The sequence below is a fragment of the Triturus cristatus genome, chromosome 7 (genome assembly GCF_964204655.1).
Source record: "Triturus cristatus chromosome 7, aTriCri1.1, whole genome shotgun sequence".
In the NCBI taxonomy this organism is placed as follows: Eukaryota; Metazoa; Chordata; class Amphibia; order Caudata; family Salamandridae; genus Triturus; species Triturus cristatus.
In genome coordinates, this window is record NC_140590.1 from 52,430,483 (window position 1) to 52,454,068 (window position 23,586).

Below are 23,586 nucleotides of genomic sequence, written 5' to 3' on the forward strand. Positions count from 1 at the left end.
TACAATCCTCTTGTAATAAAGATGACATGATATTTTCCCATCCTATACATCTAACTTGCTCTATTATTTTACACACTTTGCATATTTATAGCTCCTGCAAATGTTTCATAATCCTACATTCAAAACTGGCAGCACTATATTAGTGTCAAAGAAATCTCGTACTCACATTTTTGGGTTGAGGCTGAAAAATGTTTATTGCAAAAAGTTAAGTCTGTGAGTCACAGAGTTCACCAACACAGGGATCACCTTTACAGACCACTAAAGACGAGCTCCAAGAACAGTGGCAGCAAATAATTTATACTATGTTACGGACTGTTTCTAGTATCAATCACGACTAAATTCTCACCAAGTGTACAAGCAGGTGCATAGCTGAGCTCCCGAGAGCAGGTAGATGGCCTTCACAATTAATAATTATGTAAACTCATTTGGCTAAGTAACATTTCAAGTGCCAAGCATGTCCTGAAGTTGGCACATTCAGTAAGCACAATTAGCATGAGCAGAAACATGTTGTGGTTATGGAAACTCTAGTCAAACAGCAGGCTTTTCAATGTTAAATAAATGCCCTCTTTCTCCACCACTCTGCAAACGCGCCTCCTGGTGCTCTACTACTTGGGGAATGAAGTCACCTTGGCTCTTGAGGGTGCTTGGCGGCCACCTACCCCTCCTAGTAAGCCCCACACGGTGGGTTGCTGAGAGGTTTTCAGTTGCCATGCCCTCTTTCTACTCCACTCTGCAAACGCGCCTCCTGGTGCTCTACTAGTTGGGGGATGAAGTCCCCTTGAAGATCCTTAGGGGCCGACTACCCCTCCACTTACCTCCAGTAAGTCTCACACAGCTGGATTGCTAAGAGGTTGCCGGAGGCCACGCCCCCTTTTCCCACCACTCTGTAAACTCGCCTCATGGTGCACTGCTGTTTGGGGGAAGATTATTATTATTTATGCGCTGAGGCATTCAGGAGTAAAGTGGAGTGCATTCACCAGCCAGCAGAGTGCCCGAAGGCGCATTCGCAGAGTGGTGGAGAAAGGAGGCATGGCCTCCAAGTCCTCTCAGCAATCCACAGTCTGGGACTTACTGGAGGTAACAGGAGGGGTTCCTGGACCCCAAAGACCCTCAGAATTCAAGGGAACTTCATTCTCCAGCCATCACTGCGTCAGGAGGCACGTTTGCAGAGTTGTTGTAAAGGGGGCGTGGCCGCCAGTGATTTGTCGGAGGTTATTGTAAGCCATCCACCAGGGCCCAGTGTATAGTAAAGGGGGAGGGAGCACGCTGCCCCCCTCCCCGGGCTGTTTTTGGCCCCAGGGACCCCATCCCCTGTGACTCTGGAGAACAACTAGGCACCTTAAAGGGGCAGGAGCCCTCAAGACAATGCTGGTTGCAGTAAGAGGAGAATTGTATTACTTTGGGGATTATTGAGCGGGTGTTTTCCACTGAGAAAGAGTTTGACAGACTGTTTAAGGACTAAATCCACTACTGTGGGCACTTTGGGCACCAAGCACAGCCATCACAGCTGGTGAGACAAACACCTCAAAAACAAGCTGGTCTGGCCTGAGCGCTCAGAACTGTTGTGCCACACCCCCCGATCCATCATCTCTTCAACAGGCTACAGCCGGACAGATCGCAGTGGGATGGCCAGCAATCGTGGGGCAGCCGGGTGGGCGACACAGCTTCCCGCTTACTTCAGGGACACGAAGGCGAGGCAGAAACGCCCCAGAAGGGGCAGAAGAGGCAATGGGTGGGCAACGGCCCGGAGCTGGATGGAGGATCTACAGGAGATGCTGGACAGAGCCAGGGAATTGGTGGCTCTAAAAGGGCACTCATGGGTGGACCGACAGATCAAGGAGGGAGCCCATGGGAGAAGGAAGAAACAGCGATAGGCGTCCCCACCAGCACTACCCAACAAGAAACCCTGTGTGAAAGGGCATGCAGCCAGAACGGCAGCCCCCGCAAAGAATCCTGAGACAAGGGCCAAGGTCCCAGCACCCAGGAAGGTGGCGCAGGGCGGGCGCATGGGTGATCGAGCCAAGAGCAGGAGGGAGGCACCCCCGAGCTGGTGTCCAGTTCCGACGCCGAGGAGAGCAGTGAGGACGAGGGGTCTGTAGCCATCACGGTGGCCTCTCAGGACTCGCACAGTGGTCGGATCAGTGCGGACAAGGGTAAGCACCGCAGGAGAAGCAGCGGAAGGGGGCGCATGGACAGGCACAGCGTGATAGCCTCGCGGAAACGGGCCCTGTGCAAATAGTAAACATGAGCACGCAACAGGATGTGAGTAATTTGGCAATGCAAGGGACCAGTAAAGTTTCCAAGGGAAGGCTTGGGGTCCACCGGCTTGGATGTCATGGTGGCAATGGCCGGGGGCAGGATCCCCATTTGGGGTAGGTCCACCATGGGCCTCAGGAAGCCAGAGGGGCAGCAAGGAGCCAGGGCGAGAACCAGACATAAGGGGAGGCATGAAAAGGGCAGTAGGCAAAGGTAAACAGAACTCCCAACTGGCAGTGGTGGCTGGTGACATTTGAAAGTGGTGATGCGTAAACTTTCTGTTGGAGTGCACAGTGACGAGCGAGCGCAGCGAGTGAGCCAGTACATCTTAAGTGGGGTCCGAGAAAGTTTTGAAAAAAGAGTGGGTAAATGGTGCAATTTCAAGCAAATGTGAGAAGCAAGAAGGTTAATAAAGCAATTGTGAAAGTGCAGTTATTACATTAATAAAGGGATGTCATATAAAAACATGTAGACAGAAATGTTTCTGAAGCTTTGTGAAGTTAATATTCACGCTTCAGACTTCAATACTGATTCTAACATGGCTAACATGGTTTAGTCAGAAGCAAAGATTTCTCAAGATGGGCTGTGCTATGATAACACTCAATTGATCCCCTGCTCTCCTATAATACACATGCAATGCACATTTTGAATAAACTTGTCCCAAGTAAAAGATTTAATTGGGCCCAATGGGTCGTGCCCATTTCCAGTACCGCAGAAGCACACACGCTAGCATCTTCCCACGAGCACGCATTAACACCCATACACAACTTATTTAAAACATTTTCCATTCCTCTGAGAAACTGCATCAGTTCTAATTTTGCAGAGATCCTCATATGCTGACATCTTTCACAGTGGGTGACGTGACAGCTGACCAATGGTACATTTGGTTCCCAAGGTGGACTGGATTAACGCTGTGCCTTGTTTATAGTGTCTTCTGCCGTCTTCCCTTAGTTGTGGGTTGCAAAACATTTTCAGGAATCCCTACGCTCTTGTTTGTTTGCAGACTCCCTGAGGGCTGATCTGGCGTCCAGATAATTAACATGGGATGGGCCTGTCGGCAGCGAACATGTCCAGGGCTTGCACACATGCACTGTCTGCAGTCTGGGCAAATGCCCTTCACAACCAGGCGGCTAAAGAGAGCGGGAAAAGTCAGAAGCTAGGGAAGGAAAAACAGGCATATTTGGGGCACAGTCGGCCCCTCACAATATGGACTCCGCTGTCACTGCACTTTCTGCACTAGTGTTCCTGCATATGGGTCTCTAAGTTTTTTATTCTACCAGTATTTCCTCTGCAGCTCCCTTCCTTCCTTCTCCTATCTCCTCTCTGTCTCTGTACCCTCTTCTGTCTCTCCTTGGTACTTATCTCGTGACTTCTCGTCCCCCTCTAATGTCCTTATTTCTGGCATCTTTCTTATCCGATTGCCTTGGCCTTTTTTGCTTGTGCTCATCTTCTTTCTCTCTCATTAATATTCCTTTCCCTCATTTTTCTATCCTCCTCTACTTTCTGTCTTTACCCTCTCGTTTCAACCCGTTTCTCACTCTCCTCCCTGTTTCCCCTTACTCACCTACTCCTCCCCGTGCCCCGCACAAGCTCCCCAAAGGGTAAATACAGACCCAGGCCCAAGGCAGGCTCTGTGTTTATAAACTTGGAGCGTGAGGCCACTTACATTTCTGTAAACAATGCTGGATCGGCTGAGCCCATTCCTACCTCTGGGACACGGTGCCACTGCACCGACTGCAGCAGTGATAGCCACGCGGCCGCCCGCGCCCCTTCCGCCTGCTGGATAGGCTGAGCCCATTCCTACCTCTGGGACATGGTACCACTGCACCGACTGCAGCAGGGATAGCCACGCGGCCACCCGCGCCCCTTCCGCCTGCTGGATCGGCTGAGCCCATTCCTACCTCTAGGACACGGTGCCACTGCACCGACTGCAGCAGTGATAGCCACGCGGCCACCCGTGCCCCTTCTGCCTGCTGGATAGGCTGAGCCCATTCCTACCTCTGGGACACGGTACCACTGCACCGACTGCAGCAGGGACAGCCACGCGGCCGCCCGCGCCCCTTCCGCCTGCTGGATAGGCTGAGCCCATTCCTACCTCTGGGACACGGTACCACTGCACCGACTGCAGCAGGGATAGCCACGCGGCCACCCGCGCCCCTTCCGCCTGCTGGATCGGCTGAGCCCATTACTACCTCTGGGACACGGTACCACTGCACCGACTGCAGCAGTGATAGCCACGCGGCCACCCGTGCCCCTTCTGCCTGCTGGATAGGCTGAGCCCATTCCTACCTCTGGGACACGGTACCACTGCACCGACTGCAACAGGGACAGCCACGCGGCTGCCCGCGCCCCTTCCGCCTGCTGGATAGGCTGAGCCCATTCCTACCTCTGGGACACGGTACCACTGCACCGACTGCAGCAGTGATAGCCGCGCGGCCACCCGCGCCCCTTCCGCCTGCTGGATAGGCTGAGCCCATTCCTACCTCTGGGACACGGTACCACTGCACCGACTGCAGCAGTGATAGCCACGCGGCCACCCGCGCCCCTTCCGCCTGCCCTAAACACATGGAATGTAACACCTCAGCATAAAATACGCCATCAGAGACCATGGAAGTGTACCTGCCCCTCTTTCTTCCCATTGCCAGGAGCCTGGCACAATATACAGAGCAGGATCCTGGTGCCCAGAATATGCCCATCACAACCACCGCTACAGGATATCACTACGGTTACGAAGGGTGCCTGGGGTCGTTATTGTACCCCTAAATATACACATCACAATGACTGTGCCAGAAAATCAATCTTTGAAATACACCCCTGCCACCGAAGATCCCCCCCACCCCTCCAGCCCCCTTCCTCCGCCAGGTTGATTGTGCCACAGAATGTGCCAATCAGAACCAAGGCACTTTAAACGCACCCATCCTAATTATTATAGCAAAGAAAACTCATGGGTCATTTAATGCGCCACAGAATTTCCGCATCTCGGGACGCAACAATCAGAACGGAAGAGGGCTAAGAGCGTACTTCTAACTTTACTCTGAATAGAAACAACCCGATCATTAGAAAGGCACTTCTTAGAGAGTTCCCGTTGTGTCTGGATGGGTCTCAGCCGTGCCGCTGGTGTCCTCACAAGCAACCCTCTCACACCTCTCAGTGTATCTCACACTCGTGAGCACTCCTACGGCTCACCATCAGTCGCGGCTCGTGATCCAATACTCGCGGGGGAGAATTAGGGGTCGTGCGCGGCGGCAGAGATTAAAATAAAGCACCACCATTATTAAGAAAAAAACTAAACTTACCGGATCCGCGCCGCCTCTGCGAGTCCTCCTGGGCCGGGGTCGACTCCCGCGTTGGCGCCTTGGCAAGTACCACCCAGTCCTGGTACCGCCTGCTCTCAGCCAAGCCAGGCGCTGCTCCAGCAGCAGCGCCAGGATTGGCTTGAGCAGTAGTGCGCATGTTCTGTTTAGGGCTTAAAAATGTTTGCAACCAGCCCGAATATGCGCACTAGGCTGCTCATTAGAAGAGCGGCATGGAACAACCCTCGCTCTTCTAATGAGCAGCCGAGTGTGCGCATGTTCAGGGCTGGTCGCAAAATGTTTAAGCCCAAAACAGAACATGCGCACTCTTGCTGTGCTCTCCACCGACCGACGTGTGGAATCTGTCAGTGTCAATCATCAGACACTGTCACTTGCAGCTGAACTCTAGTGCTGCCCCGCCCCCTTCTAAGCCGACTGCTTCCGGCGGCCTGGGAATCGGATACAGGCCAGGAATTAGGATTGCATCGTGTGAGAGAGTTAGAGTGACGCCGGTCACGGCAACGCTCGGTGGGGCAATGCCCAAGCGCCCCAATGGACGCACTGTCCCTGCCAACTGGCACAACAGGGCGAGGTGGCATCACAAAGCTCCTAGGTTTGGCCAATCTCATCCCGCTAGCTGTGAAAGAGAGGATATGGAGGAAGGAGTTTATAGACATCTTCTCCCTGCTAGAGGTACGCCAGGCAGGCCTAGACCTGACAGTACAGGACAGGAAAGACGAGGATAGGAGGGAGAGGCGCAAACCCAGGGTAGAGAAGACAATTGAGGATTGGTTAAAAGCATTCAGGACCCTGGCTTGCGTTTTTGAGGAAAAATTCCCCAGAGCGCGGCGGCACTCATTTTATACGAGCAGAAGGTACACAAGGCACAGTTGAAGTATCAGGGGGAGGCATGGTTCAAATACGACGAGGGTTTCAGGGAGAAGATGCAAACATGGCCAGTGATTGAATGGGACTGGCAAGGCATGGAGGGTTTCTCAACACACATGGTGGCTGCCAGGGAAGGTGTCGGCTCCAAGGACAGCAATTTTCGCTCCTATGGGAGTAAGGGCAAATATGAAGGCCAGGGTTTCAAGGTTTGCATAGAGCTGTGTCTGAACTGGGGTGGCAAAGTGAGCTAAAGAAAGATGATGGATTCAACCCAGATCTGTGACTGGGGGTGAGTGTTTGTAAAGTTTCAGCACTCCGTCCATCATCTCCTTGTGTTTGGTCTTGTGGGGGAAACCACCCCGCAGTCCACTGCAAGCAAGGCCAGGGGGCAGGAGCGGGCAAAGAAAGAACCAGCTCAAATAAGTGGCGAGCGGGCCCCCGCGGTCGGGGGGCCAGGGGCCAAGGGCAGGGGGCAGGGGGAAAACCGTCACCGTTGTGACGGAGTAACCCATCCACCAACATCTAAATCAGGTCCTTTGTTTTGCAGCCTCTGCACCTTCGCCTCCAGCTTCGCTCCAGGCTTTGAAAGTCCTTCAAGTGCCTTATCTTGCTTATTAGATACTCCATAAGGTCCCCAAATCTTGCTCAATTTTTAAGCGAGGTCTCCAATTGCCTATTCACAGTCTCCAGCCTACTACAGAGCTCTCCTACCCATACCTGCATGGCTGCCAAGTTGGCCTCAGTGTTACTTGAGGCAGCTTGCACCTCCTTCATGGCAGCCATCAGTAGGGATTTGCCACGCGAGAGCGCTCCCTCTCTTGCACATCCTCTTCCTCGTGCCTCCACTTGCCATCGACCCCCTAGTTGTTGAGTCTGTTGAGTCTCCCTTTGCCTTCATTCCCTTTTGAAGGTATATCAAAGGTCTTCTGATAGCACAGACTGTGGCTGCAGAGTCTTCCTGCTGGACCTGAAGGGCTGATGGTCACACCATTGTAGAGTTCTCTTCACCCAGTGAAGTCTTTGGCCAGGGGTCCCCAACAGAGGACCCTCATTTAGGCCACTAAGACAGTATGGGAGCACTTCCTAGCCCCACCTGCCTCAGCAAGGGTCCTCTTCCCCTCTTTCTTTCTCTCCAACAGCCTTCTTCAGTATTGGGAAAACATTCCAGCCGCAAAACATCGAAATACACACCATCGCTTCAACTCCTCTACACACGTCAGTGGTATCATTGACTCAGCGCCGCGGGCACCTGGATGCAGCCATCTTGTATCTTCCTCCTCTGTAGGGAAAAGGGACCTTCATCGCATCATTCTGGGGGCCAGATGGGGACTCCAATGGGCCCCCACTGGAGCACCCCATCCTAATCTTACTGCACAAGAGGTTGAACCTCACTGGAGATTTAGCCCAAGCTGGAGCCTCCTCAGTCAGTGACTGCTCCTTAACCTGGTTGGCCGCACCACGCCAAGGACATTTTTAAAGTTCACCACCAATGAAAGCAGCTGACATGAGCATGGGGGAGGAGTTAAACTCATTCCTGAAGAATGGCGCTGTCATTCCTCTCTGGCCCACTGAATCCTCAAGTGTACGCACAGCCCACTGTAGACCTCAGTCTCATAGCTCAGAACGGTTTAGCATGGAAGACTCTCAAAAGTGGCCTCAAGACAAACCTAAAAAAGACGGTGGATTCAGAAATATTCCAAAACCGCATGGAATAGAAAAGTGTGAAACAAAACAAAAGTCGCCAGTAAATGTTAATCTATTACCTTTTGATAATTGGAGGACTGTTAGAATTCCTTAACAATCTTGCCATAGATTTATCATAGAGTGTCTGCATGGCAGAGAGATATGCCTTCATAATTATTAATGTTTCTTGTGGACTTCATGGATGGTTCAGACAAAACCACGCAGCTGACATGCTATCATCAGTGCTCGGGATCAGATCACGTGATACGTTTAAAAGCAGCGGCCAATATATGGTATGTGTGGGATGTGTGGATGCTGCCGTTCTCGATGGAAAATGGCAGCCATTTGTGCATCTTTTGTGGTTCTGGGAGGTCCAAGAGCTGGTACTGTAAAACCGTCCTACGCGCAGACGGGAGACCACCCCAGCTTTGCGTAGAGGCGGTGCGGCAGAGAGTCAGTGGCGACCCAATCACTCCCAAAGACTGGTTACAAATTCATGCCGGACCCGAGAGGTGTCAATTTGCGCCAGATTCAAGCAGAACCAATACGAAACCGTACACAGGGTGGGGCAGATTTACAAGCCCCTTGCGCCACTTTTGCGTCACTTTTAACATGGGAAAAGTGACGCAAAAATGGCGTAATGGACTTGTAAATCTGCCCGGTGTATTTATCCCCTAAGAGACGGCATTCCATATACCCCACTAGGGAGCAGAGCTGTCCACGCTGCGGTGCGGCGACAGCACAATTTCTGCATGTTATGGCACTGCACCCTTATCATACCTTTCTGGATAAATGTCCTGTCGGATGCCCCCAACAGATTGTCCAATGTGTACTGGTACGTCCCCCAACAGATTGCCCAGTATGTGCTGGTACGACCCCGACAGATTGTCCAATGTGTACTGGTATGTCCCCCGACAGATTGCCCAGTATGTGCTGGTACGACCCCGACAGATTGTCCAATGTGTACTGGTATGTCCCCCGACAGATTGCCCAGTATGTGCTGGTATGTCCCCTGACAGATTGCCCAGTGTGTACTGGTATGTCCCCTGACAGATTGTCCAACGTGTACTGGTATGTCCCCCGACAGATTGTCCAACGTGTACTGGTACGTCCCCCGACAGATTGCCCAGTGTGTACTGGGACATCCCCCGACAGATTGCCCAATGTGCACTGGTACGTCCCCCGACAGATTGTCCAATGTGTACTGAGATGTCCCCCGACAGATTGCCCAGTGTGTACTGAGATGTCCCCCGACAGATTGCCCAGTGTGTACTGAGACATCCCCCGACAGATTGCCCAATGTGCACTGGTATGTCCCCCGACAGATTGCCCAGTGTGTACTGAGATGTCCCCCGACAGATTGCCCAGTGTGTACTGAGATGTCCCCCGACAGATTGCCCAGTGTGTACTGGGACATCCCCCGACAGATTGCCCAATGTGCACTGGTATGTCCCCCGACAGATTGCCCAGTGTGTACTGAGATGTCCCCCGACAGATTGCCCAGTGTGTACTGAGATGTCCCCCGACAGATTGCCCAGTGTGTACTGGGACATCCCCCGACAGATTGCCCAATGTGCACTGGTATGTCCCCCGACAGATTGCCCAGTGTGTACTGAGATGTCCCCCGACAGATTGCCCAGTGTGTACTGAGATGTCCCCCGACAGATTGCCCAGTGTGTACTGGGACATCCCCCGACAGATTGCCCAATGTGCACTGGTATGTCCCCCGACAGATTGTCCAGTGTGTACTGAGATGTCCCCCGACAGATTGCCCAGTGTGTACTGAGATGTCCCCCGACAGATTGCCCAGTGTGTACTGGGACATCCCCCGACAGATTGCCCAATGTGCACTGGTATGTCCCCCGACAGATTGCCCAGTGTGTACTGAGATGTCCCCCGACAGATTGCCCAGTGTGTACTGAGATGTCCCCCGACAGATTGCCCAGTGTGTACTGGGACATCCCCCGACAGATTGCCCAATGTGCACTGGTATGTCCCCCGACAGATTGTCCAGTGTGTACTGAGATGTCCCCCGACAGATTGCCCAGTGTGTACTGAGATGTCCCCCGACAGATTGCCCAGTGTGTACTGGGACATCCCCCGACAGATTGCCCAATGTGCACTGGTATGTCCCCCGACAGATTGTCCAGTGTGTACTGAGATGTCCCGCGACAGATTGCCCAGTGTGTACTGAGATGTCCCCCGACAGATTGTCCAATGTGCACTTGGATGGATCCCCGATAGTCCTAAAAATATTCTGAGCCGGAGATACACGATTTAGGGCTCACTCTGGCAAAGCAGCGCATAGCCTTCAGCTAGATTATCAACCGTCCCCCCATGGTGGAGGCCTAGAAACGGGATGTACTTGAGCGGGCCGGTGTTGGAGAGGCACATATGAAAAAAACATGCAGGGATGTAAAGGCTGCTGATGCCTTACTGGCCTGTGGTGCTATGACATAAGCACTACCGGGTCACCGTAAGGAGGATGGCCCAGGAGAAACTGATGGGGAGGAAGAGGAGGGCGCAGTAGCGGCTCCTCCACAATGGCAGAGGAGCATCGCCTCACTGCCTGGCTCAGAGTCAGCAAATGTAAATTAAAACGTTCTTCTTGCATCGTTTTAATTTACATTTGCCGGCTCTTAGCCAGCGCTGTTGGGAGGGGCGGGGCCAAGGTATGGGAGGAGGAGTGCTAGGGCACTCCACTCCCTAAGTGCGCATATGTGTTTTGGCCGGCCATCTCAGGCCGACCAAAACACACATGCACAATTAGGATTTCCCCAGCCTAGCTGCATTGGGGGGGTGTGGGAGGAGGGGAGTGGGGGCAAGAGTTCTCATAAAATGGCCAGTTTGTATTTTCCTTTTGCAAATTTGAAGCTTGCGGGTTGTAGCCTTCTTGGTATTTCTTTCCATTGGGGGTGGGAGGGAATGTCCTTTTTACCCAATAACTGAACGCTGATACTGATTACGCAGTGATTTTCCATTGATATTATTTCACTGAACGCTTTAATGAGTGCGGCCAGCCAATGAAATAAACACTGGGAAAAAAGTTGATGAGTTTTCATACTGTATTTGTTGCTTTCAGTTTATATTTTGAAGGGGAAATATACCCCGTCGAATGCTTTCCCTGATGTTTTCCCCATTCTTGGCAGGAAACACTAGTTAGGCTGGTAAAATGCAGGTCTGGTGGCCCCCTAGTGGGGTGTCACAGCCCCTACATATGGAAATTCTGGGTTAACAGTTGGGCTCAGGGACGTCTAATTGGGTATAGTGGTATTACATCAATCAATAATTCAATCAATCGGGATTTGTAGAGCGCGGCTAATCACCCATGACGGTATCCAGGCGTAGGATCCTGCTGCGGTCAGTCAAAGAGCCAGGTCTTGAGTTCCTTTCTGAAGTCTGTGAGAGAATCTGCACCTCTTGAGTAGGCCAGGATCTGACAGAGGCATAAAGAGCTGGACCCTGAAAAGCATAGGGTAGACAGAGCAGCTCCCAGCCCGGCAGGCCTCCCCTCTAACAGCAGAAGCTTCTATTGGCGTTCTGTGTGTCAGACTCCAAGACCTCTCGGATTGATGATCCCTTGCTCCCTTGCATACCTGTCAACTCACCTAACTTTGGTGGGGTCGCCTTCTTTTTGAGTGCTTATTCCCTTTTTATTTAATGTGAATACCCATTTAAATGCCCAGCTTAACCTTTGTTTTTCATTCAAGAGGTCTACAGGTATACTGAGGGAGTGTTTGTGCATTTGAATAAAAAGGTGCATTAATATCAGTTGCTCTGCACCTTACTTCTCACGTGTTTACTGACACTAAGCTCTTGCAATTGAAACTAAATAATTATGATGTATTAAAGTGTGTTAATCTGGCTTAGGCGAACTAGGTCTCAGCTGGGCCTCAACGCCATCTTCTTCAAAATGGATGCCGTATCATGTTGTTCATTCTGTGTTTATATTTCTCGCCTCACACTACACGCAGCAAGATGTGGAGTGTTATTTACGTATGACACTGCTGTTGTCGAAGAGCTCGCTAGAGGAAGCCCTTCGCTACATTCTTCGAGGGTCTTCCGGCCTTCATAATCTATTGCATTCATTCACAATGATTCACTGTTGTTTATGCAACTAGTTTGTTCCAACACCCCCTGATGACATTGCATCAGAAGAAGCGAATTGAAATGGATCATACCATGCTCTCTTGTAATATTCTATGCAAGATAACTATATATAAACCCTTGAATCTGGGGCGAGCCAAATTCTTTTGGCCTCTATAAGGGATGCTTCCCAATTTCTCACTGATTGTGCTGCACATTTGAGACTTAGTATTTCTCAGCTTTTTTGCCCATTATTATATTATCCTTCATAGTAAATAACTATTATGTAATTCAATGAGTTCACTGCTGCATCTGCAGCTTCTTGTTTTGTGTTGTGGCTTTGAATTGAGTATTAAACCTTCATGGTTTCCTAATTTCTAATCTCAAACTCTTTTTTTGACCAGTATCTTTTATTGACTGTAATTTGAAATGCTGTTTGAATCTTGCTTCTAGGGAGATATTGTCTCATAGATTTTAAGGTTAACACCGGCCCAGTCCATCCATTGGGTGGCCATGCCTCTGCCATGCAGAGTTTCTGGGGCCCTGCATGGCCACAATACTTTTGGGATTCATTTCATCCTTACAAGTGCTTAATTTGTAAAAGAATGAGTGCCGGTGCCAAAAACTCTGCTCATAAGCCCGTGGCTGGTGCAATTAAATGTCTGCACCCAATACTAATGTGTGTAGTGTTGAATCCACCCCAGGCCTCTTGAATCCGCCTCTGCCTCTTGAATCCACCTCAGGCCTCCTGAATCCACCTCAGGCCTCTTGAATCCGCCTCTTGAATCCACCTCAGACCTCTTGAATCCGCCTCTGCCTCTTGAATCCACCTCCGGCCTCTTGAATCCACCTCAGGCCTCTTGAATCCACCTCAGGCGTCTTGAATCCACCTCAGGCATCTTGAATCCACCTCAGGCCTCTTGAATCCACCTCCGGCCTCTTGAATCCACCTCAGGCGTCTTGAATCCACCTCAGGCATCTTGAATCCACCTCAGGCCTCTTGAATCCACCTCAGGCCTCTTGCATCAACCTCAGGCCTCTTGCATCCACCTCAGGCCTCTTGAATCCACCTCAGGCCTCTTGAATCAACCTCAGGCCTCTTGAATCAACCCCAGGCCTCTTGAATCTACCTCAGGCTTCTTGAATCTGCCTCTGCCTCTTGAATCCACCTCAGGCCTCTTGAATCCACCCAGGCCTCTTGAATCCACCTCAGGCCTCTTGATTCTGCCTCTGCCTCTTGAATCCGCCTCAGGCCTCTTGAATCCACCTAAGGCCTCTTGAATCCACCTCAGGCCTCTTGAATCCACCTCAGGCCTCTTGAATCCGCCTCTGCCTCTTGAATCCGCCTCTGCCTCTTGAATCCACCTGAGGCCTCTTGAATCCACCCCAGGCCTCTTGAATCCACCTTGGGCCTCTTGAATCCACCTCAGGGCTCTTGACTCAACCACTGGGTGCTCCCTGTCCCTTTATCTCACTCTTGTGGGTGCCCATTTCTCCCTTTATGATGTTTTTTACATCTTTGCGACTGCAAAAAATAAAGTATTCCTGGACGGCTCCCTTAAAAAATGACAAACTTGTGAATTTGAATCAAATTGGTGTGCGGGACATACTTTATTTTTTGCAGTCACATGGAATCGTCCTACTATGACCCAGCACCCGTAGATAAAGAAAATTAACTATGAATGGACATTTCTTATCATCTTGTTGATTATCAAAAACTTGTGTTACGTTCGATTTTCTAGGGTTGATTTGTTGGAGTCAGCTGTGCATTACATGAAGTTTTTTGTTCAAATGAATTGTTCCTGTATATTTACAACATATTAGTCAACGATTCAGGGAGGGCGGGGTATTTAAAGTTATGATCACTGAAACTAGTCCAGTTAAATAAGAATGTGGATAAGCATGTTAGGCGAAGTGTATGTTGGGAAACGCATGCTTAGAGAATTAACATGAACTCAAGGTGGAATTGATTAACTAAGTAGGAGGGGTTACGGGTTAGTTTAAAAAGATCGCATAACGTGGGAGGGAGAAACAGACGACTTTTTTGGAAGACGCAGAGTTCGCGTTTGCATTAGAAATATTTAAGGCGCGAAAGGACCCTTTATTAGTTTTACGATAAAAATCAGCGTGATATATTGATGTTTGACTTGCTCGGGGCAACATGCTAAATCAATCCACCATGGGAAGGTTTCTTGAATAATTTTAGCGGGAACATTTTGTTTATGGGGATTCAGAGAACAACAGACAATTGATGTTGGTAAAAACCCATATAAGTAACGGTATCGTTTTGATTTTTAACTTTACAGAATTGCACCCCTGACGAAGGGCAATAATGTTCCCGAAATGCACTGGGATAAGCATTTGATATTCAAATATGGAACTGGGACTCCAACATGCTGTGTTTAAGGCAACTGAGCATGGTACAAGCATTTGAAAATTGGATATAACTGGTTTCACCATATATACAACTGAGAAATACAATGAGAATCTTGTGAAGAAATTTGGCATGAATTTGATTAAATCGATGGTTATCATCACCACATGGTGGCAGCTTCCCGGGACTGATTTATAAATATCAGCAACCCCGTGTTTTTTAAATGTTTCTCTGCCTCTGTCTTTCTGCTTTGTTTGTTTTGCCATCTCTTGCTTTTGGTAAATGTCTGATGCAGAAAAATAAGTGCCAGTCTCCGGAAATGAGCACTGGTGGCCCTCACCGGTAACCACTAATTTAAATTAAGCACCGATCACTACCTTCGTCCAATGTCCCCACTCATGTTTGAGGTGACCCTGGACCGCCTGCATGAGGAGTTAGACTGATGCTGACAAGTCAGGCAGGTGGGTTCTTTGACCGTGTCTGCTTCTCCTGTACACAAATGATACTTCTAAACTACAGAGTTATCTTTTAAACTCCTATCCACAGATGACCTTGGATAGTGAAGTCTGTTTTTAGTTTCTAGAGAAAAGGGGAATGGGCAATTAGGAGAAGGGGAAGCCACGGAAGGTCGACATTAAAAAGCATTCAAATAAAGATTTACAAAAACATTAAAAACAGCGGAAAGCTGAAGACGGTTTGCTATTGAGAGCTGTCTTCTAGGACAAGAGTGTAAGTCATGAAACACCAGCAAGAAAGAAGAGACAAGGCTTCCAAAATGTGAAGGGTTATTAAAATCAGGGAAGGAAAAGATGATGATCCATGTAATGAGGCCAGGAGAAGGAAAAGAGTCCAGATAGTTGTAATACACAGCAATGATGGTCGCATTAGGGAGATACAGGAGCTGGTCCCTGCTCCCCAGGGTAACTCATGTTCAGGAAGAAAACACATAGACTGCCATGAATACCCTGGAACTGGGGTATCCTTCTCTGAAGTAAAGTGTTATCCAGCGATGCTGCGGGTATTTCTGAAGCACCATACTTGTGCACAATGCAAACTTCTAGAATAGAATCCCACACAAGAATCACTCTTAAGGATTGTATATGTTTATTTTGACTTTTGAAAGGTGTCAGTATTGCTGCAGCCAATCAGCATTGGGGTGTGGAGAGCACGCGTTCTTCACTCCCTGTCAGTGTCTGAGAAGTGTAAGCAGCTGGTGTTAGGGAGCCTCACTGTGTCTTTCCCTCACACTTTGCAGCCATATTTCCTCTAGTCTTATCTTATTCTTTTTCTGGTTCTGGTGATACCGAGCCAGGCCCAGAGAGGTCCTAGGCCTCATAATAAAAAACACTGCATCCCAATGTCTGGTGCTAGAACTGCTGAAAGAGGTTCTCTCTCTCAACTCCACATTTAGAAGACTGTAGAATTTAACTGAAGACGTCTTTCTCCAACTGTGACAACCATTGCTATCACTTGCACTACAAGGAGGAGTGATGTTCACATTGCACACAGCAGTCCAGGAAATCGCCCCTCCACCTGACGCCTCAGCTGAGGACAGAAATAGGAATCTACAATAGACATAGAAAAAACACAAAGCATGAAAGCGCACACGTGGTGCCGTAAGGCCGCTTCTCTGCTTGGGCTAGTTTCAATTCGGCTTCTTCAGCTTCTGGTCTTCAGCTCGCGGGCCATCTGGCACAGACCACAGAGGGGCACACAGGCCATGACAACCCAGTCACCGCAGATGGAGCCCTGAAAAGAAAGAGTAGGACAGGGAGTTAACAAGTTGAAGAAACACCTGGAACTGCAAACCTCTAACAAGACGTACTTCACACATCAAACTCTGGTGCCACCACAACAAAACTGGGCTACACACATCAAACTCTGGTGCCACCAGAACAAAACTGAAATTCACACATCAAACTCTAATACAACCAGAACAAGCCTGGACTTCACGCTTCAAACCCTGGTGCTACCAGACCAAGACTGGACCCCAAGCATCAAACTCTGGTGCCACCAGACCAAGACTGGACTTCTCACATCAACCTCTGGTGCCAGCAGAACAAGACTAGACTCCACACATCAAACTCTGGTGCCACCAGACCAAGATTGAACTTCACACGTTAACCTCTGGTGGCCTTTACACGCCAACCCCTGGTGCCAAAAGACCAAGACTGGACTTCACACGTCAAACTCTGGTGCCACCAGACCAAGACTGGACTTAACACATCAAAATCTAATGCCACTACAACAGAACTGGACTTCACAGATCAAACTCTGGTGCAGGCAGAACAAGACTAGACTTCACAGGTCAAACTCTGGTGCCACCAGACCAAGACTGGACCAAGGCTCGACTTCATGTATCAAATCCACACACCACACTCTGGTGCCAAAAGACCAAAACTGGACTTCACACACCAAACTCTGATGCCAATAGACCAAGACTGGACTCCACTCATCAAACTCTGGTGCCACCAGACCAAGCCTGGAATTCGCACATCAACCTCTGGTGCCACCAGAACAAAACTGGACTTCACACAACAAACTCTGATGCCACCAGACCAAGAATGGACTTCACACATCAAACTCGGGTGCCACCAGACCAAGACTAGACTCCACTGGACTCCACACATCAGACTGTAATGCCACTAGAACAAAACTGGACTTTGCACGTCCAACTCTGTGCACTTCACACATCACAGCCTAATGCTAAGATAGCCGTGTAATCATACCCAACCTACCCTGACTCCCAGTACAAGGGGGCTCCTACCCTCATGCCAACCTCAGCAAAGGCTGCGCTCTAGGTGGCCTCTGGTTAGATTTTAGGGCACTGGCATTTCTGTAGCTCACCATTGGACATCACTCAAACAGAATCAGACCCTTCCATTGTGTTAACCAGGGACTGTCCGCTGTGACGTGTGTAGTGCTTTGAGGCTTTCCAGCGGGGCCTATGCTGCATACATTCAAATCCATACATTCATAAAAGCACATACACAAATCTAGAAGACGTCCTGGCCCTCCCCTGTGAAATCCCCTCAGGGTCCCATAACAGGTTCTTTACCCTTCCCTATGGTGTGTGTCCTATGTGCGGTGTGTGTGGCATGTTACACATGTGTTTCATGACTGGGAGGACATGTGCAGGATAAACAGTGTCCTGCAGAGGAGACAGAGTTCCTGCGCACAGTAAAGGCGTCCCTTCTGGTTGTCTTTGTCATCGCTGAGGAGGTGACCCCATGTGTGCTGCTGATTCTGGGGGTCTGATCCTGGGACCCCTTTAATGTCTCATGGCAGATGAACCACCATTTCCTGCCAGGCCACCGATGTTACCCTAGGTCCTTGGCCCTCTCTGGGCCCGGATACTGCTCAGCGACAGAGAAGAGAAGCCATGTCTGAGACACGCCATGTATGACACACAGCCCCAGCCACATTCCCTGCCCATGAGAGGGCAGGCTCTCCCCTGCTCTGAAGAAGTCTGGGAAGGCAGAGGAAAGCCCAGCACGGTGCACTCTCCAGATTGGAAGAGATTATCAACTGTAAAGGGTGCATGGATTCAGGGTGGCCCTTTCTGCCCACATGTGCCTAAAGGAGGCTAAACACGGCCCATCCTTGCTAATTCTTTTCACTCCTTGCACCAGTCTGGGAAGCTTTGCCAACGACCCACAATTTCAAGTGTTCCCTATCCCTCAAGGCTAGGAACAGGCCTGTTTTACCCCAACTCCTCAAAACGCCTCAAAACAGATCTTTTAAAGGAGCACGACTCCAATCTAGTGCTCTTTTTAACTGCCAGTTGAGACCATAAACCTTCTGTAGTCTCCAGCTCTGCCTTGGCTCCTGGCCTCACATTCTGATACGCTCCTTAGTCTCCAGCTCTGCCTTGTCTTCGGCCTCACATGATGAAGCATTCCTTAGTCTCCAGCTCTGCCTTGTCTCCAGCCTTACATTCTGAAACACTCCTTAGTCTCCAGCTCTGCCTTGGGTTCGGCTTCACATGGTGAAACTCTCCTTAGTCTACAGCTCTGCCTTGGCTCCTAGCCTCCAATGATGAACCTTTGCTTAGTCTACAGCTCTGCCTTGGCTCTTGGCCTCACATAATGAAGCATTACTTAGTCTCCAGCTCTGCCTTGGCTCCTCGTCTCACATGATGAAACATTCCTTAGTCTCCAGCTCTTCCTTGTCTCCAGCCTCACACGATAAAACGTTATATAGTCTCCAGCTTTGCCTTTGCTCCTAGCCTCTAATGATGAACCTTTCCTTAGTCTCCAGCTCTGCCTTGGCTCCTAACTTCCAATGATGAACCTTTCCTTAGTCTCCAGCTCTGCCTTGGCTCCTAACCTCCAATGATGAACCTTTCCTTAGTCTCCAGCTCTGCCTTGGTGCCTAACTTCCAATCATAAATCTTTCCTTAGTCTCCAGCTCTTCCTTGTCTCCAGCCTCACATGATGAAACATTCCTTAGTCTCCAGCTCTGCCTTGGCTCCTAGCCTCCAATGATGAAGCATTCCTTAGTCTCCAGCTCTGCTTTGCCTTCGGCCTCACATGATGAAACATTCCTTAGTCTCCAGCTCTGCCTTGGGTTCGGCTTCACATGATGAAACTTTCCTTAGTCTCCAGCTCTGCCTTGGTTCCTAGCCTCCAATGATGAACCTTTCCTTAGTCTCCAGCTCTGCCTTGGCTCCTGGTCTCACATGATGAAACATTCCTTAGTCTCCAGCTCTGCATTGGTTCCTGGCCTCACATGATGAAACGTTCCTTAGTCTCCAGCTCTGCCTTGCCTCCTGGTCTCACGTGATGAAATGTTCCTTAGTCTCCAGCTCTGCATTGGTTGCTGGCCTCACATGATGAAACATTCCTTAGTCTCCAGCTCTGCCTTGGCTCCTGGTCTCACACAATGAAACTTTCCTTAGTCTCCAGCTCTGCATTGGTTCCTGGCGTCACATGATAAAACTTTCCTTAGTCTCCAGCTCTGCCTTGGCTTCTGGTCTCACATGATGAAATGTTCCTTAGTCTCCAGCTCTGCATTGGTTCCTGGCCTCACATGATGAAACATTCCTTAGTCTCCAGCTCTGCCTTGGCTCCTGGTCTCACATGATGAAACTTTCCTTAGTCTCCAGCTCTGCATTGGTTCCTAGTATCACATGATGAAACTTTCCTTAGTCTCCAGCTCTGCCTTGGCTCCTGGCCTTACATGATGAAACTCTCCTCAGTCTCCAGCTCTGCCTTGTCTTCGGCCTCACATGATGAAACATTCCTTGGTCTCCAGCTTTGCCTTAGCCTCGACCTCACATGATGAAACATTCCTTGGTCTCCAGCTCTGCCTTGTCTTCCGCCTCAAAAGATTAAATATTCTTTGGTCTCCAGAGCTGCCTTGTCTTCGGCCTCATATGATGAAACATTCCTTAGTCTACAACTCTGCCTTGGCTCCTGGCCTCACATGATGAAATATTCCTTGGTCTCCAGCTTTGCCTTGGTGTCACATGATGAAACATTCCTTAGTCTCCAGCTCTGCCTTGTCTTTCGCCTCACATGATGAAACTATCCTTAGTCTCCAGCTCTGCCTTGTCTTCGGCCTCACATGATGAAACGTTCCTTAGTCTCCAGCTCTGCCTTGCCTTCGGCCTCACATGATGAAACATTCCTTAGTACCCAGCTCTGCCTTGGCTCCTGGCCTCACATGATAAAGCATTCCTTAGTCTCCAGCTCTGCCTTGGGTTCAGCTTCACATGATGAAACATTCCTTAGTCTCCAGCTCTTCCTTGTCTCCAGCCTCACACGATAAAATGTTACTTAGTCTCCAGCTTTGCCTTGGCTCCTAGCCTCCAATAATGAACCTTTCCTTAGTCTCCAGCTCTGCCTTGGGTTCGGTCTCACATGATGAAACGTTCCTTAGTCTCCAGCTCTGCATTGGTTCCTGGCCTCACACGATTAAACATTCCTTAGTGTCCAGCTCTGCCTTGGCTCCTGGTTTCACACGATGAAACTTTCCTTAGTCTCCAGCTCTGCATTGGTTCCTGGCCTCATATGATGAAACTTTCCTTAGTCTCCAGCTCTGCCTTGGCTCCTGGTCTCACATGATGTAATGTTCCTGTCTCCAGCTCTGCATTGGTTCCTGTCTTCACATGATGAAACATTCTTTAGTCTCTAGCTCTGCCTTGGCTCCTGGTCTCACATGATGAAACTTTCCTTAGTCTCCAGCTCTGCCTTGGCTCCTGGCCTCACATGATGAAACTTTCCTTAGTCTCCAGCTCTGCCTTGGCTCCTGGTCTCACATGATGTAATGTTCCTTAGTCTCCAGCTCTGCATTGGTTCCTGGGATCACATGATGAAACATTCTTTAGTCTCCAGCTCTGCCTTGGCTCCTGGTCTCACATGGTGAAACTTTCCTTAGTCTCCAGCTCTGCCTTGGCTCCTGGCCTCACATGATGAAACTTTCCTTAGTCTCCAGCTCTGCATTGGTTCCTGGTCTCACACGATGAAACTTTCCTTAGTCTCCAGCTCTGCCTTGGCTCCTGGTCTCACATGATTAAATGTTGTATTATACTGTGAAAGTAGTGTATGTTTGTATTAGCGGGCTCTCCTTACGGTCTTTCTTACACGGGAATGCTCTCTCACAATGTTCCATTGCATCCTGTTGCTACTGGTTGGGTGCACAGTTAAGGGGTTTCTCGTCTGCGTGCATTGGGGTGACTCGCTCTACAGGGTACTTTCAGTAAAAACTTTCATTAACAAGCTTTTTGTGCCACCTCCTCACTGGACACTACAAGTATGTCTGGCGTCAAGGACTGCAAACGATCCACCACTTTGCTCTGCACAGACTCATGCACCGATGACTGCCTCATCTTTACCAGCAGCATCACTGGCTGAAGAGGACATGGCCAGGGTCACACAAGGTATGCCCAAGGTCACACAAGGTATGCCCAAGGTCGCACAATGTATGCCCAAGGTCGCACAAGGTATGCCCAAGGTCACACAAGGTATGCCCAAGGTCGCACAAGGTATGCGCAAGGTCGCACAAGGTACGCCCAGGGTCACACAAGGTATGCCCAAGGTCGCACAATGTATGCCCACAAAGGCAATGGCTTCTGTCCACGATTGCTATGCAAAATATGCTGTTCTGCAGTCCTCAAATAGACTTTTCTGAGGTTCTTAGTATCAGAGATCTTCAGGCAGTTCAATGCAGGACTGAGGGTTTAGATTATGCTTCTCTTTCTTTTACTACAACATGACAGCTACCAATCAAAACAGAAGCTACATCTCCCATGATGAACCCACATATGTCATAGTGCAGTCCTCCAATCACGACAGAACCAGCCAATCAAATGAGGCAAACACCACCTGGCTGCCTCTGTCTAGATAACTGTCTCCCATTGAGCTCGATTGCATTCCATGTATAAGTCATGTTATTTGCTGTTTTATGCACATGTCATTCTTGTATGGCCTCTTGGGGTTTACGTCATTGGTTCACTTGTAGTGCACTTCTCGTATTGTGTTGGCTTGTACGGTCGTCACTGACCGATGGCTTCTAGAGGTTCAATGAGTTTCGTTTTGTAGGTTAACTTCGGACATTTTGCATGCACGTACATGTTTCACAGGCATTGTGGAGTACACCGCTTTTGCGGGATCGTTACACTCAACAGTAGGTACTGCCAGTAGTCCTAGCTTACTCTGAACTGCTGGGGCGGTTGCATCTCAGCTGCTGCTTAGAATCTATGGGTGAACAAGGACGTGGATGCCTGTTGGGGCGATCTTCGCGTATGGCATAAGTGGGACGGATAGAATTGGGTAGGAGGGGAAGTGGGGGAGAGGGGTAGGACTGGGAGTGATGGGAGTGATGGGAGGGAGGGGTAACGGGGTGTTAACTGTGTGAACTCGTCCAACAGAGGGCCCTGCTATTTCCGATCTCTGCGGTCCACCCACTGTCCCGACACTGCCAGCAGTCACCCCGCCCATTGTGCAGTTTACCTAATTCTGTGTGAAGGGAACTGGGATTTAGGGCCATATCAACAAGGGCTTTATCTCTGCTTTTTTGGCTTTAAAAGCCAAAAAAGCGGAGATAAAACTAGCGCCCTATCAACAACAGGGTGCTAACACGCAAATTTGCATGTTAGCACCCTTTTACTCTACGCTTCCCCTTGCATCTCTAATGAGATGCAAAGGGGGCGTTCCAGAGTAAAATAATAGGAGAAATGTCGCTAAGCGACATTTCTCCTATTATCAAGAATGTCGCTAACCCTGTTAGAGACAAAAAAAGCAGCGCTAACCGCGGATAACGCTGCTTTTTTACATCTGGTATTTTTCTGACTTAGCCATGATATCCTATGTAAGGTGGATATCATGGCTAAGTTTGCCTGTCCCTATCAACAAGCTAACGTGAGATTATCGCTGGGTTTCCAGCGATAATCTCACGTTAGCCTGTTAGCGTGAGGATTTTTATCGCTATTGAGATAAGCGTTGCTAATAGCACGCTATCTCAGCGATAAAAATTCACGCTAGCCGGCGATAATTATCCTCACGCTAAGAGCGCTTAGAGATAATTATCGCCGGTTGTTGTTGATATGCCCCTTAGAGAGCTGATTTGTGAGTTAGTCTCTGTGGGGCATATCAACAACAACCGGCGATAATTATCTCTAAGCGCTCTTAGCGTGAGGATAATTATCGCCGGCTAGCGTGAATTTTTATCGCTGAGATAGCGTGCTATTAGCAACGCTTATCTCAATAGCGATAAAAATCCTCACGCTAACAGGCTAACGTGAGATTATCGCTGGAAACCCAGCGATAATCTCACGTTAGCTTGTTGATAGGGACAGGCAAACTTAGCCATGATATCCACCTTACATAGGATATCATGGCTAAGTCAGAAAAATACCAGATGTAAAAAAGCAGCGTTAACCGCGGTTAGCGCTGCTTTTTTTGTCTCTAACAGGGTTAGCGACATTCTTGATAATAGGAGAAATGTCGCTTAGCGACATTTCTCCTATTATTTTACTCTGGAACGCCCCCTTTGCATCTCATT

At 49.4% G+C, this 23,586-nt stretch overlaps 1 protein-coding gene across 1 annotated transcript in view; it reads right to left on the bottom strand.

Annotated features, from left to right (window-relative positions):
* Positions 1–15,667: 15,667 nt before the first annotated feature.
* The window catches only part of LOC146808788 (cornifelin homolog), an 89,951-nt gene continuing 82,032 nt past the window's right edge, over positions 15,668–23,586 (bottom strand). Inside the window, exon 4 of the mRNA XM_085615598.1 lies at positions 15,668–16,329. Within this exon, the coding sequence (XP_085471724.1) occupies positions 16,240–16,329 (90 nt within the window). The 3' untranslated portion in view covers positions 15,668–16,239. The remainder of the gene's footprint in view (positions 16,330–23,586) is intronic.